The sequence below is a fragment of the Lynx canadensis genome, chromosome A1 (assembly GCF_007474595.2).
Source record: "Lynx canadensis isolate LIC74 chromosome A1, mLynCan4.pri.v2, whole genome shotgun sequence".
In the NCBI taxonomy this organism is placed as follows: Eukaryota; Metazoa; Chordata; class Mammalia; order Carnivora; family Felidae; genus Lynx; species Lynx canadensis.
In genome coordinates this window covers 72,825,877-72,843,064 of record NC_044303.2, presented here as the reverse complement: position 1 = coordinate 72,843,064, position 17,188 = coordinate 72,825,877, and the positions used below count along the sequence as shown (strand labels likewise).

The 17,188-nt window shown below is 36.6% G+C and overlaps 1 protein-coding gene across 2 annotated transcripts in view; it reads left to right on the top strand.

Moving 5' to 3' along the window:
* Positions 1-17,188, top strand: part of FGF14 (fibroblast growth factor 14) — a 618,457-nt gene that overhangs the window by 486,391 nt on the left and 114,878 nt on the right. For both annotated transcript variants that reach the window (XM_030313640.1, XM_030313648.1), the window contains exons 2-3: positions 6,376-6,486; positions 12,444-12,547. In XM_030313640.1, coding sequence (XP_030169500.1) covers positions 6,376-6,486; positions 12,444-12,547 — 215 coding nt within the window. The remainder of the gene's footprint in view (positions 1-6,375; positions 6,487-12,443; positions 12,548-17,188) is intronic.

Sequence of the window (17,188 nt, the reverse complement as noted above, 5' to 3'; positions counted from 1 at the left end):
AAAACAAAGTTTTCATATTTTCCTAATTAGAGTAAATATTCTGAATGTGTATCTTAGAAGACAATAAAGAACTCTAACAGTCTTATGAATTGCAAACTATTTTTGCATTTTTTACATGGCTAGCTAAAATGTAAGTGTGGGATTTCAGATATTTATTTTCCTTCAATTATTAATTGAGAGTCGAGTTTGTAGGGGTTTCAGATATATCAGTACTGAAAACAAAATCCTCATTCTTGTAGGGCTTATTTTTAACATTCACTAGAAGAATGTCACCAAACCTTCTTATCCTATTATTTTTATGAAAAACAAATGAGAATGTTCATCAATATAAGCTTGTTTAACACATGTAATATTTTCACTGTTTTATATTCAAGCATACTATTAATTTGGGGTGATGTTCTGTTTTTATCATAGTAGATGTATTCTTAACGTTTTCAAATACTTTTGACTGACTTCATGTTAGATATGAATAGGTAGGTCGTCATTGATCCATTACTCATTTGTGGACTTGTTTTCAACCACATAATCCTTGTGAAGGAATTGTCATCTTTGCTGTTTTCTTGGCGTTAGATTTTTTTTGAGTATCACTATTAATCCATATTATCTCTGTCAGATTTTTTCCCTAAAATATCTTAACTTTAGTTAAACTAGATAATAGAACTTATAAGTCTACTTAACCAAGAAGACATAAACTTCTGCATTTTGCAGATCACTTATTGGGAACAATGACTGACAGCCAGGACACTGTGCCAGTCCCTCAGAACTAGAGAATGCCCTGAACCTACCTCAGGTACTTCAAGGACCTCATATGACATGTGAACCTGAAGACTCCAAAGTCAATCCATGTAAACTATTAGCAAAGCTTAATTTCTTTCTCAGTTTTGGGGATGACAATCAAACAGGAAGTTCTAATACTGGGTCTTCACACGCTACATTGCATTGCCTTTCCTTTCTTTTTGGGAGGGAGGCAGCCCATGATGGATGCTCTTTTTTAGAGACTTGTACTCCTGTTGCAGCTGCCCAGACTGGTTCTTGTCCATTCTGGAAGTCATGTGAGATACTTTTGGTCTTTCCTGTCAATGTTTCCCTCACAGAATCATGAAATAATACGTATAAGTGAGCTGTCCAGCACATATTAGGCTGAAGTTGAGTCTTGCTATAGAGACTCAACTGCTATAGTCTTGCTATAGAGACTCATATGGAGGGTTATGTTGTCCTCTACATGGTAGATCGAGAAATTTAGTCATGCCGTTGCCAGACCACATATAGCTGCTGTGATTTGCTTTCTCAGGAAAATTGTTTTGTTTTCTTTTGTGTTTGTCACGGATATTTGGCTTCATACTTTTGGCCTTTGAGGAAAGAGCTTGTTTCCTTCTGTTTTAATTATTTGAAAGAGTGACCTCATGCTATAAACGGTGATATTGCACTATGGCTAGTTTTATTAGTGAGGATCATAGTGAGTGTTTTATGGACATGTGGCTAAGCACAAAGAGAAACTAATAAGTGGACTCCAGAAAATTTGGGGCAACCAGTTAATCTACAACAGTAATATGCATTTAGGTTATTTGCATGCATGTATTTCAGTATTATTTGCAAGCATGTATGAAATGTTATCGTTACACATCCTTTGTCAAAAGACATTAATATGTTTTATTAAAAAATCTCCGGGGCGCCTGGGTGGCTCAGTCGGTTAAGCGGCCGACTTCGGCTCAGGTCATGATCTCGCGGTCCGTGAGTTCGAGCCCCGCGTCGGGCTCTGTGCTGACGGCTCAGAGCCTGGAGCCTGTTTCCGATTCTGTGTCTCCCTCTCTCTCTGACCCTCCCCTGTTCATGCTCTGTCTCTGTGTCTCTAAAATAAATAACGTTAAAAAAAAAAAATTAAAAAAAAAAAAAAAAAAAAAATCTCCATTTTCATTATAAAATTATAGGAGATTTTTTAAATAATAAAGTGTTGAAAAACATATAGGAACCAGCAAAATATATTTATATTTCACATTTTTGTGTGTTGTTTCCCATGTATTTTCCCTATGGATAGTATTTCTTATGTGGTCATGCTCATATTATATACACATATGTCATTACACAAAAGTTTATAATACTGGGGATTTAGTTTTAAGTTAGAAGTCTGGAAAATACAATTGCCTGGTCAAAACTTTTGGTCATTTTTTAGGCTTTACTGCCATCCTGGATTTCATGTTATTGCAATTTTCACTCTTATTAGCAATATATGAAATGACTAGATAATTACCCAGTCAGCATTCATTTAAGAAATCTATATTGCCCAGTTCCTATTTGTCTAGACTCTGGAAATGTAACAGTGAGCATATCATACATCTCAGTTTTCTTCGTGAAACTTAGAGTACAGTTTGGAGATAGACATCAATCACATAATTGCACAAATAAATGTGAAATTCAAATAACGAATTATAAAGCAAAATAGTAACATTTATTAACCTCCATGGTTAACACAGATTTAGGTTGTATTATTTCCTGTACCTTTTAATATATTAAAAACATTTCAAAATGAAGTAGTTTTGATGTTTGGCTAATGTGAATAATGCTGTAGTTTTTTAAAAATAAGTAATGCCCATGAAGAATGCTGCCATGAAAGTGTTTAAAGAAGGAATCTGAACTCACTTGAGGTATCAGGAAAGTGCCCCAGAAGAAGAATTGATGGAGCTGAACTTCAGAAGGAGAAAAAGAAGTTAAATACTCAAAGATGTGTGCATGTGGGTATGTGCACACAGATGTGCAAGGGGGCATCTTTATGTAGAGACAGGAAAGGTTAAGGGGACAGGATAAATGTGGAACATTATGGGATATTTGTAGGCAGCCCACAGTGACCTGGGCTGGGCTATACAGGGGATGGAGTGGAGTAGTAGAAGACAATGCAGGGCATGTGAGTAGTTCAGTGAGTGGCCAGAGTCCCTGCATATTTACTGATCTGCTGGATGGAATGGGCCCACTGCAGGTGCAAAGACCACCCAGGAGAGGCAATGAGAGGCCTGAAGAACTGCTGGCAGTGCAAATAGAACAAGGAGCAAGTGAGGGAGATCTTGAAGACAGCATCTGCAAAAACCGAGCAATTCTTTAGCCGGAATGACAAAGGCAGGCACAGTGTTGAGACCTTTCACATGAGTTGATGAGTCAGCAATACAAGTACCTTCCGACTGGAGTTGGTGGAGGAGGGAGAATGACACAGATGAGTTTAAACCTACAGTGTTAAATCTGCAACTTTGGTGAGGGTTTCATGAGTGGAAATTTATTGGGAATGTGGCCAATGGCAAAGTGGGGTGGATCATAGAAGAGATTTTCAAGCACTTTGATTCTTTCTAACTTCATGTGATTGTTCTAATCACTGATTTGACCCTAGGTATGCAGGGTTTGGGTTTATATACAGCTGTGGTTAATCTTTAAAATCTAGTTTAAAAAAAAGAAAACAAGATTGGTTTGCATTTTAGTTTAGATTCTTTTTTTTTTTAATTATTTTTTGGGACAGAGAGAGACAGAGCATGAACGGGGGAGGGGCAGAGAGAGAGGGAGACACAGAATCGGAAACAGGCTCCAGGCTCTGAGCCATCAGCCCAGAGCCTGACGCGAGGCTCGAACTCACGGACTGCGAGATCGTGACCTGGCTGAAGTCGGACGCTTAACCGACTGCGCCACCCAGGCGCCCCTAGTTTAGATTCTTAAGATGGTTCGGGCCAATTGTTCAACTTCCAGAGGCCACACAGTTTAGTGGTTAAAATGTAGATCATGTTCAAACCCCAGTGGAGCACTTGTCAGTTTTGTGTTGTCAATTACTCCATCATTCTGACTCCACCTTCTCATCTTCAAAGTGGGCTTTCTAATAAGTAAGTTGTGGTTTGTTCAATGAGTTAATCCTGTAACGTACTTACCACAGTGCCTGGCGCCTGGGAAGAGCACAGTCAGTGTTATTATGGTTCCTCAAAAAGAGAACATCAAATAATGTGAAACTAGATGCATAGAAATCAATTTGGTTTCGTTTCTTTGAAATTGAGTGAGAACTCAAAACTATGGTTTCGTTCTTTGCTCACACTTTGCTCAGACTTATGTCCTCTAGTCCCATCCATGTTGTCACAAGTGGCACAATTTCCTTCTTTTTAAAGGCTGAAAAATATTCTGTTGTGCACTTATACCACATTTTCTTTATCCATTCACTTGCTGATGCACACTTAGGTTGTTTCCATATCTTGGCTATTGTGAATAATGCTGTAGTGGACATGGAGCTGTAGATCTCTTTGAGACCCCGATTTCATTTCCTGTGGCTGTGTACCCAGAAGTGGGATTGTGGTAACAAGCGGATTGGTTGTTTAATTTTTAATTTTTTAAGGAACCTCCATACTGTATTCCACAGTGGCTGCATCAATTTGTATTCCCACCAACAGTACACAAGGATTCCACTTTCTCCACATTCTCACCAATACTTGTTATCTCTTGTCTTTTTGATAATAGGAAAAGCAACAAAAAAAAGAAGAGGAAGAAGTGTTCTCTTTAAGTGTGAGGGAGCTTGTGGGGGTTATGTGTCTTTTACTGCCTTGCCTGACCTACTTAATTCGAGTAGTAGCTAAAATGTAGAATTATTAACACTACGTGATTCAAAACATAAAGCTTTTACAGAGGATTATCAATCTCTGAAATTCCTTGTATGTCCTCATGGCAATTAAAAACCTGACTTTTTACCTTTGTTCTCTTCTTTTCCATGCCATTTATTTGCAGTGATGAGCATAAATACGATGCAGCATAAATAAGAAAAGAAGTCCTCAATACGTAGAGGGTCAATAACCCAGTCAAATTTTACTGAGCGAATGGCAGACTAAGGTGCAAGAGTAATTTTTCCCACTAATGCACTTCTTAGAATTGTGTGATTTTTAAAGGTATATACTACAGAATAAGGAACATATGTCACACAATCCCAATAATCACTTAGATTGTTTTTTAATCCTAGTCTTCTAGAAGCATCTATTATATTTAGTTACACTGATGTGATGCTGTGGTGTTCATGCAGTATTCCCCCCAGATTTTCTTCACTATCATATGATCTTTGAAGAAAATCTAAGTACCGAAAAGTCATTTCTCAAATTATTAGTTATATTATGTGTCCATAATAATATATATTGACATTGTCTTTAGTTTCTTGAGGACTAAACAAAAGACTAAGGGTATTCTGGTTTGGAAGAGCCTTTTTTTTTTTTTTTTTGACATGTTTTTTTGTTTGTGTTCACCTGTTGGCAAATCCACAAATTTTCTGTCAATTACAAGATGGTAGCCTTCATCGTTCTGTGCCATTCTACTGTTTGATAGCATGATCGTATTTGCATGTTCCATTCAGCGATTGTGGAGAGTTGCCAGTTGCCATGGTGATGAATATGATGTCCAACATCATATCTAGTCATAAAACAAGGATGGCCTTTGAAAAGCCACATGTAAATATTTATTTTCAAAGGTACAGCTGGCTCTTTGTGAAGCCTGGGTCACTTGAATGGTTTTCTTTTCAATGAATCATCAAATGAGAAGTCTGTTGCCATATGATTTCCCGTTTTGCTTTAATAAACTTCCACTGTCCTCTATCCTTGGCCCTTTTGGCTAAGAATCAAAATCCACGTTATATAATTTCACTCTATTTTTTAGTTATAAATGTGTGTAAACGGTCTAATTCGTCCAGATTATGGCCACAGAGCTGACCTGACAGCATAGGTTTGTTATGGTGCCTCACCCTGAGCTCAGAAATCGACTCTCCCATTTTTCTATGGGTCATGCATGAGTACTAGATGCTTCCATGCCAGTCAGGCTGACCCTTTAGACATCAAAGAGGCATTCTCCATAATGGGGCTTTTTCTAAGAATGCATATCAAAATGTTAGTATGATTTTTTTTTATTATAGGCTTTTCACCTTTTGGGATTACTTGTCAAATTAAGTAAAAAGAAAAATCCATTAAAAAGCCTTTAATAAGGTTTCTTAGAAGCAGAAGTTTGCACAACTCTTGTACTACCATCCTGAATGACATTAGACTATTAGACTAATTAGTTTAGGACTTAGCTAATAATTAAACGAATAGATTATTAAGTAGCTCGACTGTGTTAATTAATAATTTAAATCCACACATTAGTTTCATAAAAGGACCTATTTTCTGCTGCTGACACATGCAACTTATGACTGCTTTTTCCTCACCTTTACTGATCAATATGCTCTAAGTTTGATTCAGACAGAGGAATCTGGGAGATAGAGAGTGAAAGGTGCTACTTCTATCCAATGCCCTCTTCTGAAAAAGAAAGAAAAGAATCAGAAAAAGAAAAAAAGAAACTCTATTCTGACACATTGTGAGGCTTATGATAACTATGTTTGCCTTTCAGATCCCCAGCTCAAGGGTATAGTGACCAGGTTATATTGCAGGCAAGGCTACTACTTGCAAATGCATCCCGATGGAGCTCTCGATGGAACCAAGGATGACAGCACTAATTCTAGTAAGTGACAACCTCAGGCCACCCGTTAACACAGTTGGTAGAAGCTACGCTGCTGCTTAAATGACTTCTTAAAAGACATTTACAAATACTTGTTGTGTTGGTTCATTTTTACAAATGTTACACACTAGAATGCCATTTACCATTGTACTTGGACCACATGGATGAAAACATTAACAGCAACAAAAGAAAGCTATCATTTTAAGATAATTAGAGGTTATTTTCTCTCTTTCTCTTTTTTTCAAAATGATTGTTACATCCAGCATTATTGTTACTTTTAATCTTCATTATCCTAAAAGTGAAATAAGGACACCAGTGCATCCAGATGAAAGTTGAATCCATGTTTACTTTGGAAATACTGTTTTTATCGGGCTTGTAGCTTTTTAATGATAATTGTGGAAATTCAAGAGCTGTAAGGATTAGTTGTTTCAAATAATGGAAATGGAATTTTTCAAATTCTTTGCATTCAACCAGAAAAGATAGTATCTTTTTTGTAGAGAGGATGTGAAAGTTCTGTACCTTTAAATACATTGTACAAAATGTTTACATTATATATTTGGGTCTGTGATGATTTTTCTTTAGTTGAAAAGCCATTGACCCTCCATTGTATTAGTGTCTGCCTTCACTTTACTGTTTTTTAATATATAATTCTTCTTTGTGTTTTCATCCTGGTGTCTCTTCTTACTCAATTGTCTGTGTTTACCCTTCCCATTTTCTGTTTATTCTGGCATAGAAGTCCTTTTAATTTAGCACATCAGTTTTAAAATAGACCCTTTCCAATGCTCAGGAGAATGAATGGAAAGCAAAAACTGATTTTATTGGAAATATTTATTCACATATTAACAGTGGATCCAGAGTGCATATGAATCTTTTCCTCCATTTAACATTAGCCCTTCATTTATAGAACATCATCCCATGAGAAGAAGGGAAGATTTGAATACATATAACCAAATTATAGGCACTTTCTGTTTTAAGTTCTAGTAATCCAATTTTTAGTAGCCCCAAGATCATCTAATAATATAAAGCAGACTGTTTTTGCATTTGATGTCACTATGTGAAGTGTCAATATTTTTCTAGCCATTGTGTTTACCTTTTAGAATTTGGACCTTGCATCATTTAAATTTTTTTTCAACCTAAAAATGTTCTGTTTATCTGCATTTTCTTCCTTTTCAATCTCTAATCTTTTTCTCTCTTTGTGTCTATTATGTTGTCCTTTTGTCCTTTTAAACTTTTCCCTATTGTATTTGTTCATTGATTTTTTTTGTCAAGTGGTTTATTTCCTTCTTTGATTTAGAGAAAAGAGAAGGTAAAGCAATTCAAACACAAGGAAGAAAGAGAAAACATTTTTATTCTTAAGACTGATGTCAACCATTGTTTACCTGTTGGGATTTTGATATTGGATTGAACTTTTTAAAATTGTAAGGACTTGACCATCTTTGACCTATGAAAGATGCCAGTTTCTTCTGGTTCAAACTAATACATGTGTGTCTGTTCATTTTCTTCTCCCTATCTTTATCTCCTTACCCATTCTTTGACAAAAGGCATTCTCTTTTTCTTATGTCTTATACTTGTGGGAGTCATGGACTCTCAAGATTTGTTAAGTTCTGATGTCTTCAATGTTTTCTGATTTCCTTTGACCAAAATCCAGTGGAGCATGAGGAATAGTTTTCCATAACTCTGATTACTGCAAAAACTATGACATTCTGACTTAGAGTTTGAGGCCATCCCTTATGCCAAAATTTTTAAGAAAGGAAATAAACCATAGCTATATGAAAATGCTGCTTAGTTTCTCAGAAAAATAATTCTCTTCACAGGTTTTATGCATTTTTCCCCTACCTTCTTCTTTGGTTTTTGTAATGCCAAACAAGTTGGTTATTTTTAACGATGGGAATCAATATCAAATTAAGGTGTGTTAGGTAGACACTATCTTTTAAAAGTGTATTGCTTCAGAATTGAATAAGGAGCACAATATTTTCTAAACTGTGAAAGTGCAGATTTATACATTATCTGCACACACACACACACACACACACACACATAATTGTATCTGGTTATGCAAACAGTATTAAACACCAAACTGGAAATCTGAGACTAGACACCAAAAGACACACAACCTTCTGTTCTCTAAATGTGTGGGGCTTGTTTTCTCCTACTGTGTAACCACACTTGAAGGAACAAGAGTCTGGCAGCACTTGCAGTCCTCTCTAATCCCCCTAATACTGTCGAGGAACAATTTAAACAATAAAGAGGGGACAGGATCTCCTGTAGAGAAGCCACAGAACCAAGTCCTAGTGCCCACACTCAAGGGGCTTGCATTCCTGTGCAAAGAGCTGTCCCACACCTTCTTTTCCATTTTATGTGCCCTTTTGGCCAGTTGGGTTAGTTTTGTTACCATTTCAACATTTTCCAAAACATAGCAGAATAGAGAGAAACAGGGTGAGATACAGGTTCTCTCCTCAAAAGGCCATTAAAAATTATATGACCATAAAACTTAATAAAACATGGCAGGACTGTGGTAGTTTTATAAAAGCCGTGGGAATTACTGATTCACTCTACTTTTGTGTGTCATCACTTTTGTAGTTGAAAAGCACATTTTTTAGATGGAATTTTAAGATTATTTTCTTTTCTCTGGTTCATTACAGTAGTCTTATGAATCTTCAGAAAATCATAAGCCATGAAAAGTATTCTCTAAACATGAGGGTGAGCACTAGAGATGCTGGTAGGCGGGTCCTGGCAGCACTGCCCTTTTGGTTTGACGAAGGGTGTGATGTAAGAATTCACAAATGCATTCCAGATTTTTGATAATCCTCTGAATCCAAACCAAAGACTAGTAATCTGTAAGTAGGAAAAATAAGGAGAAATAATCTAAAGGTAACCATGCTGCCACCTTGAAAGTTACTATATGACAAAACTGAGGCTTGAGCCTTCAAATCTTCATGATTTGAGTTGGACACATATCCCCACAACTGAACATGAGCTTATTTAGAACTAGGTACAGTCAGAACGACCCTACTAAGCTGCCTTTGTCAAGATTTTTAGGTGAGTTGAGAAGAGAGAGAAAGGCCAGCAGACAGTGAGCCTGATCCTAACATCCTCCCTGGGTTTTCCAGCCCAAGATCTAGAAATCTCCCAGAAGGAAAGTGGCATGACAGTGACTGATGATGGGTGATTGGTCGTAATAGAGAAGATACTGTAGCAACTTGACTGCTTACTATTGGCATCTATGTGCCCTGGAGAGATCTTTCACAGAAAGAAATGAGTACACAGGTTACTTCATCACACACTCATTTTCAGGGTATATTCATTTAAAATTCTTAGAGCTGCCCATCTATCTACTAAACATTAGCCTTACCATGAACTATGGCATTTGATTAGGGTGTAGTTTTCTTTTCCCCTAGTTTGCTTTTGGGGATGTCCTGAGGTTTTCCTGTGCTCTTAAACTTAATTGCTCCCATAACCAGATTTAATAAATGCTACAAGCACCCCTCTCATCTTAGAAATTCCCGACCTGATAATTTGATGTGTAAAAATTGCCCATCACTCACAGCTACCACCATGCTACAGGCCTTGGGATGGCTGTTCCCATCTTGGCTGTACTTCAGCGTCATTTGAGGAGCTTTTTAAAAAATTTCCTTATGCCCTAAACCCTAAACCCACTTCCAGAAATTCTTATTTAATTTAATTAGTCTGTGGTTGGGCATGGATATTCTGCTTTATGAATACAGCTAATTTTAAAGTATGGCCGGGATTGAAAATCACTACTGTACGGAAAACTAGAGTGTTCCACAGAATAAATAGGGTAGCATGAACATCTTATTATTCTGAACTCCCCTAGGCTTTGTGACATTGCTTTATAATTATATAAAATACAAAAGGAATGGAAAATATAATGATGTCTCAATTAACATGGGTATCTGTAGTTTTAATTAGCACCATGGATTCATCATGCTCAGCTCTGAATGGGCTTCCACATGACAGTGGTTACATGGATTAACTTTGATTTGTCTTTCTGTAAATGATAATAACTGACATTTTAGAATTCAGGTCCCAACCAAAATCCTAGGGAAAAAACCTATTTTTTGGTAAGGTCATTTTAGGCTATCATCTATAATTTTTCTCTTTCCTATACCATATTATTTTGATGAGTTCATGATGTACTTACTTTCTAGAATTATACCATCTGGCCTCTATCAAATATATGGCACCTACAAATACCATTAGGAGTGTATAAAGATTAGAATGATTAAGTTTGAATGGGTTAAGTTAGAATAGTTTTCAAGGACAGGCATCCAACTATGTTTTTTTTCTCCAGAACTTTTACACCTAAATCAGGAATTGTTCTATGGTACCCATCCTTTCAAAATATAAGGGAAATAGGAGAGTTTAGGTGTTCTGGCTAAGAGTGAAATTAGCCAATGGTCCTGTCCCACAAAGAAGAAATACTGAGTTACAATGACACAAGTACCATGTACTGTTCAATGACTCCCACTCATGTTTACTATTAAGTAATAGAAGTGAGCAAGCATAAGCCTCATTCTTTTATAACATAAGCCTCTAAAATCCTACGGAAAAGAGTCCAAAGATAGGTTGAATCATGAAAGCTAGTATCCACTTAATCATTTTGCCCCTGAGTATTCCTTTAGGGATGATTATCTATGACCATGGCCTGCCATGTTCCTTTCATCACAGGCATCTTGACATCTTGGGATCAGTAACATGTAATACTTGGAAAAGAAGGTATAAATTTCCCCCACCCTTCAGAGAAAAAATGTGATGCCTCAGAATTAAATAGAAATTAATTTATAAAGTACATTTTTAATTATATACTGAGTAGACCCATAGATTGAAGCCAAAATTACCCACACTTTTCAAATTATTTGTCTTTTGTGGAATACATTTGAGAACCTAAACCTCAGGTATTTTGTTTACATGTTTACTTCAACATTTCAGGGTTGTCGTTGCCTGTTCTGGCCTGATCCAGTTAGTTGGAACTACTCTTGAATTAAGACCTTGAGTGGGAGCAGATAACCGCACTGTGGATAATTAATAGCTCTCTTAAAAATGTATTTACGTTAAGGTCCCCCAAATCATGAAGCAGTTAATACTGAGGATGGTGCTAGAATAACCACAAAAGAGTCAACATGTAACCCCAGGATGACAATGTGTTAAAGGAATGTTAAGACTTTTTTTAAAAACTCAGTGATAACATTGCTATCTGTACTATGTAAAATAATAGAAAAATACTTTTCTGGTCAATAAGGGAAGAAATGATACATGGAAACATAAATGAGTTTTTATCTCACAGATGGGTAAAATTGAACACTTTCCCCTCTTTTATTTTAGTTATCACTCACAGTTTTATAAGATATTAGTAAAAAAAAAAGTCTCTTTAAAATGTGCATGCCGTTCAGTATGATTCGTTCTTTCTAAATTGAGCACATTGGCAGGTACACACCTTTTCTGGGCTCTGCTGGCATCTCATGTTGGTTCAGCAAGACTAATTTAGTTTTGAAATTATCTTTTAAACTTCTAGCCTGTCCTACACTGCAGTGATTAAACATGCTTTCTGCTTGAAAGACCAGACTAAACATTCAACTTGGACTTTTTTGATTCCACTTTTTGAGAATCTTCACAGCTGATTTCTTTTGGCATCAAACGATGTCAGAGACTGTGATACTGGAATCATGATTCCAGGCTTGAGTCTATGTATTGGTCCACCAATTCTTTGCAATGCTATAGGTGGACTGCTGATATCTATACGTTGAAGCTCAAGGGCTGATTTTACCCATTGAAGATACGTCTTCATTAGAAAGAGAAATAAAACTTAATTAATTGGAACTTCTCAGAAGGTTGTAACATAGATGATTTTTTTTTTCAATAAAAGAAATGAAAGACAGAAAAGTGATGGCAAAGCTTTGCTTCCCCTGCCCATTTGTGACAGGCCATGTTTATCTTTACAGCACTGTTCAACCTCATACCAGTGGGACTGCGCGTTGTTGCCATCCAGGGAGTGAAGACAGGATTGTATATAGCCATGAATGGAGAAGGTTACCTCTATCCATCAGTAAGTAACATGCCAAAGGTGTTGGCCATTCATTCAATGTTTGCAAAAAAAAAACCCAAAACGGTAGTAGCAACAACAAATATGAGAAGGATCTGTGTCTATTGACTCTGCCATCTTTGCTTTAATATTTGATCTTTACTACAGTGCTGTAAGGGCTGTTTCTTTATTATTCATCACTGCCTGATAATATCAGTATATATGTCAAGTGGAAGAGTAATATTACCTCTTAAAATTGTGCGTTTGCGTATTTTAAAAAAAAATGAGCTAGTTTGTAGAAAATTGAATAATTTAGAAAGGGTTGAGGTTAATATAATCTTTTATTTCTATTTAGAAATGTACTTGTCTTAGAGAGTTTCCTGTAAAAGATTATTTTATAAAAAGAAACAGAATTATTATGAATTCTAAAAAATAAAATTTAAAAAGAGTAGTTCTTTTGAAACCAGGAATTCAAATTGTGTCAATGTTTTGCAGGCAAAAATACTTATAAAACGTGTATCGAATTTAAATCTAAGGTCTTTCTGTTTTGTGTTAACGTATCCTAGAAGTTGAGCACCTTTTTAGCCATATGACTTCTTCTGCAATATTTATTATTTACACATAAGTCTCATTCAGATGTGCTGTATCCATACATTATAGTGGAGTCAGAATTAATTTCTGCCATAGGACCAAACAATAGAGACTTAGATGAAAGTATTTCTTTTCGCCTTTGAGCAAAAGTTGACAGGTTAAATTCATGGTACCTCAAAGAAAAATGCTCTTATTTGGGTTTGCATGTCATGTTCATTTAAATTCTTTAAAACTCTGTTATTGCTAAATATTATCATCAAAAAACTACATGTAAACATGTATACAGACATTACCCACGCACACGCCCTCACGCACACACACACACACACACACACACGCACGTAAAACTTAAGCAGAATCATTCTCTGGGGCATTTTCTTGAGCAAATCTGGAAAAACCTGTCAAAGAAAATGAAATTCGAGCTGCGGATTCCCTCTGCAGTGAACTGGAAAATGTTCTTGTTATTTTAGAAGCTTCATCTGAGTTCCCTAAAGGGTGTTCCTGCACACAGACCTGGGCCTCACATGATGTAAATTGCGTTCTGTTGCCCAAAATGAATATTCAACAGACTGAGAGCAAGATCAAGCTAGAATTCCCTATCCTCCCCTTTCAGAGAAGTATGATTCAGATAAAGATCACTTTCTGGAGATGCCTTCTTTCAGATACAAGTCAATTTTATGAATTTGACATTTGTTCTGTTATTTTTGTTTCTTTCTTTCCCCCCAGGTAATCTTTGACATACCTAAAAATTATTAGTTGCAGTATCTGCCATAACTTATAGGTCTCTGTTTCTGTTGATGATTTTATCATGTTGTTTGTTGTGCTCTGATACATGTGTTGATGTCAGAGGGACACGTGAATGTTTATTTTATCTTTTTGCTACTGAGGGAGGTGCTTTCTATTTCTTTTGTGATGAAGTTGCACACGAATGCCATTTTTTAAGGTAATGAATATCATCTTGAGTGTGTGTCTTTGCCGAAAATGCAAGTTCAGGTTGTGTTTCGTGGAAAGCAGTGCAGCAGTAATAGAAGTGATGAAGGGACTAATGGCTGGTCCATACGGCCTCCTGCCCAGGAATCAGGTCTCATAAGGCTAGCTATGGGTGACAGCATCTGCCCCAATCTGTTTCAGTGACAACTTCAGGGTTATTGTTGACCCGTTATTTTCTGTTCTCAATGTCCCTGGTTCTCCAGTTCCTTGGCATCTGTGCCTTCCTTTTGGTGCCTTGATTCTTGACTTACAGATGTTGCCTTTCTTCTCTTCCTGTCTTGACTCTTTGCTTTGAATCCAGGATCTGGTAAAAGATATTCTATCTGTCCATCCCCCACCCTGTGAGATCCCCACTGCATAGGCCAGGCCCTTATAATCCTCAGCCGTCTTTCAGGAAAAGGACTCCAATGCAAATCAAATGCAACTTCCAATCTTTACTATTACTCCATAGTTAAAGTGCTATTTATTTCAATATAATGAAATGTGAACTTAAAATATTTCAGTAAAAAGAATATATTTCCAGGGCACATGGGTGGCTCAGTCAGTTGGGCGGCTGGCTTTGACTCAGGTTGTTATCTCATGGTTTGTGAGTTCGAGCCCTGCGTCGGGCTCTGTGCTGACAGCTCGGAGCCTGGAGCCTGCTTTGGATTCTGTATCTCCCTCTCTTTCTGTCCCTCCTCTGCTCGCACTCTGTCTCTCTCTTTCTCAAAAATAAATAAACATTCAAAAATATTAAAAGAATATATTTCCATAGTCCTCTATTTCATAAGTAGTGAGTACTCACTAGGTTAATAATATAGCACAACACAATATAACAATTGCTATACTATATAATAACAATAGATCTACTTCTATAGTAATAATAATGGCTAGTATTTATATAGTAAACTCTGCCCAACACTGTTCTAAGCACTGGCCAGTATTAGCTCATCTAATCCTATTGAGCAAATGCTTTTAAAATGGTGATACTGATGCACAGAGAGTTTAAGAATCTGTGCAGTCACCCAGGTAGTAAATAGAGAAGACAGGATTTGAGCATTAATAGTCTGACTCATTAGCTTACATTTTAACTGTTTCACTATAATGCTTCTATGTGCCAGACATTTTTCATCATATGGTCTGGCACCTATTCTATCTAACAAGAAGTTATAAACACATGATGATGTAAGGAAAACCGTTAGGGATTTGCTACCTAGGGAACAGATTTCATTTCAATTATTAAGAAGTGTAATTTGAAACATGATCCTTTTCCTTTGGAGATTCTCAAACTTAAAAAAGAAATCATAGAAAATTGCATCTCTCTGGGAAAAAGTTGATATTATATACTAAGCATTTAATATTCTTAAAATTTATTACATGTAACTTTTGAAATTTAAATTAAAAAAAAAAACTATACCGGGGGCGCCTGGTTGGCTCAGTCAGGTAAGCCTCCAACTTCAGCCCCAGTTGGTCATGATCTCATGGTCCATGGGTTCGAGCCCCGAATCTGGTTCTGTGCTGACAGCTTGGAGTCTGGAGCCTGCTTCAGATTCTGTGTCTCCCTCTCTCTCTGACCCTCCCCCACTCACACTCTGTCTCTGTCTCTCTTTCAAAAATAAACATTAAAAAAAGTTTTTTAAAAAGCCATGCCACACATGGCTAACTCAGCTAAGAGGTTTTGAAGTTAAGTTGAGTAAATGCTTTAAAAGGAAAGCTCCAGTCAACCTCAGGTTTAAAGAAAAAAGTAATAAAGATTAAAGTCTTGGAAATGAAGGAATCTGTTTTAAGCTTGTGCCCACTTTAAAAAGATCAACTTAATGTTTGCACAGTGAAAACTAGTGCCCAATATGGGACCAATTATACTGAGGATCCATAGATTTAGAAGCTAGGCAATAAAACACACAGATCATTCAAAATAAATTCTGTTGAATGAAAATCACATTAGAGTTTTGATTTGAGATGCATATTTCTCTATTTGCATTTCAGGAAGTAACTCTCATAAGCCCCTGCCATCCAAGTAAAGATATTCAATTTGTCAGATAATTTCACCTCCGGTGGGGGACGTGGGACAAAAAAAAAAGTACTAAATGAAAATAAACACATTTCTGATGCTGAAGGCACATGTTCCCTGTGGAATCTTTCCTTTTATATGACAATAGTCGTCTCTTTTGTGGTCATGATGATTATAATATGTTCCTCAGAGATGTATATCAAGAGATTTAATGTCAGATATGAACAATTTTCTCAAAGGTAGAAGACAAGCTGCAAGATGGTAGAACAGAAACTGACAAGGGAATATTTACATTAAAGAATTAGTTTAATATGATTTTGGGAAATACATGTATTTTGAACAACTATAAACTGTCTATAGCACCATGAGGAACAATTTTTTTTCAAGCAATCTGTAGCTTTAAGACTAAGAAAATCCTCTGTAGAGAGACATGGTTTGAAGGTAAATTCTGAATACTGAAGAACTCAGAATGAAGGAAAGGATTGTTCATCATTGGGGCACAGATAGAGAAGAGTGGAAGTCAGAATGTGTTTCTGATATGAGAAGAGGAAAAGGGGGAGGGGGGAGGAAGGAAAAGACACTGATGGTGAGTAGAACCATGGGCTTTCTCAGGACACCTGGACCCCGGATCCAGCCAAGGCCCATGTTATCATTCATGCCCCAGTCTTTGCTTCTCAAGCTTCTCATCTATACAATTAAAATGTTTCCCTGGATACTTAAGTTAATTTGGGGGTTTTAAAATTCTGGTTTTAGTCTGTTTGATTTTTCTGAATGATGACATAAGCAACATACATAAAATGTATAAAGACTCATTATTGCTATCTTATCACAGGCTGACATTTATGAGAATATCATATTCCAAAGGGTGATATAAATATTTCTGTTACCCAAATGCAGGAATCTGGGGAGGCAGTAAGCCCTGGGGCTCTCCTGAGATTAATATTTGCTTTGAGTTTCTTAACCAAGTGATACAACTGGAGAGGAAGACAATCCTTTTTCACGTAGATTTGTTAAATGAATCAAAAAAAGTAACACTGCTACTGTGATTTGTAAATATTTGGGCTCATAAGAATCACCTGGAAAGAGGGAGAAAA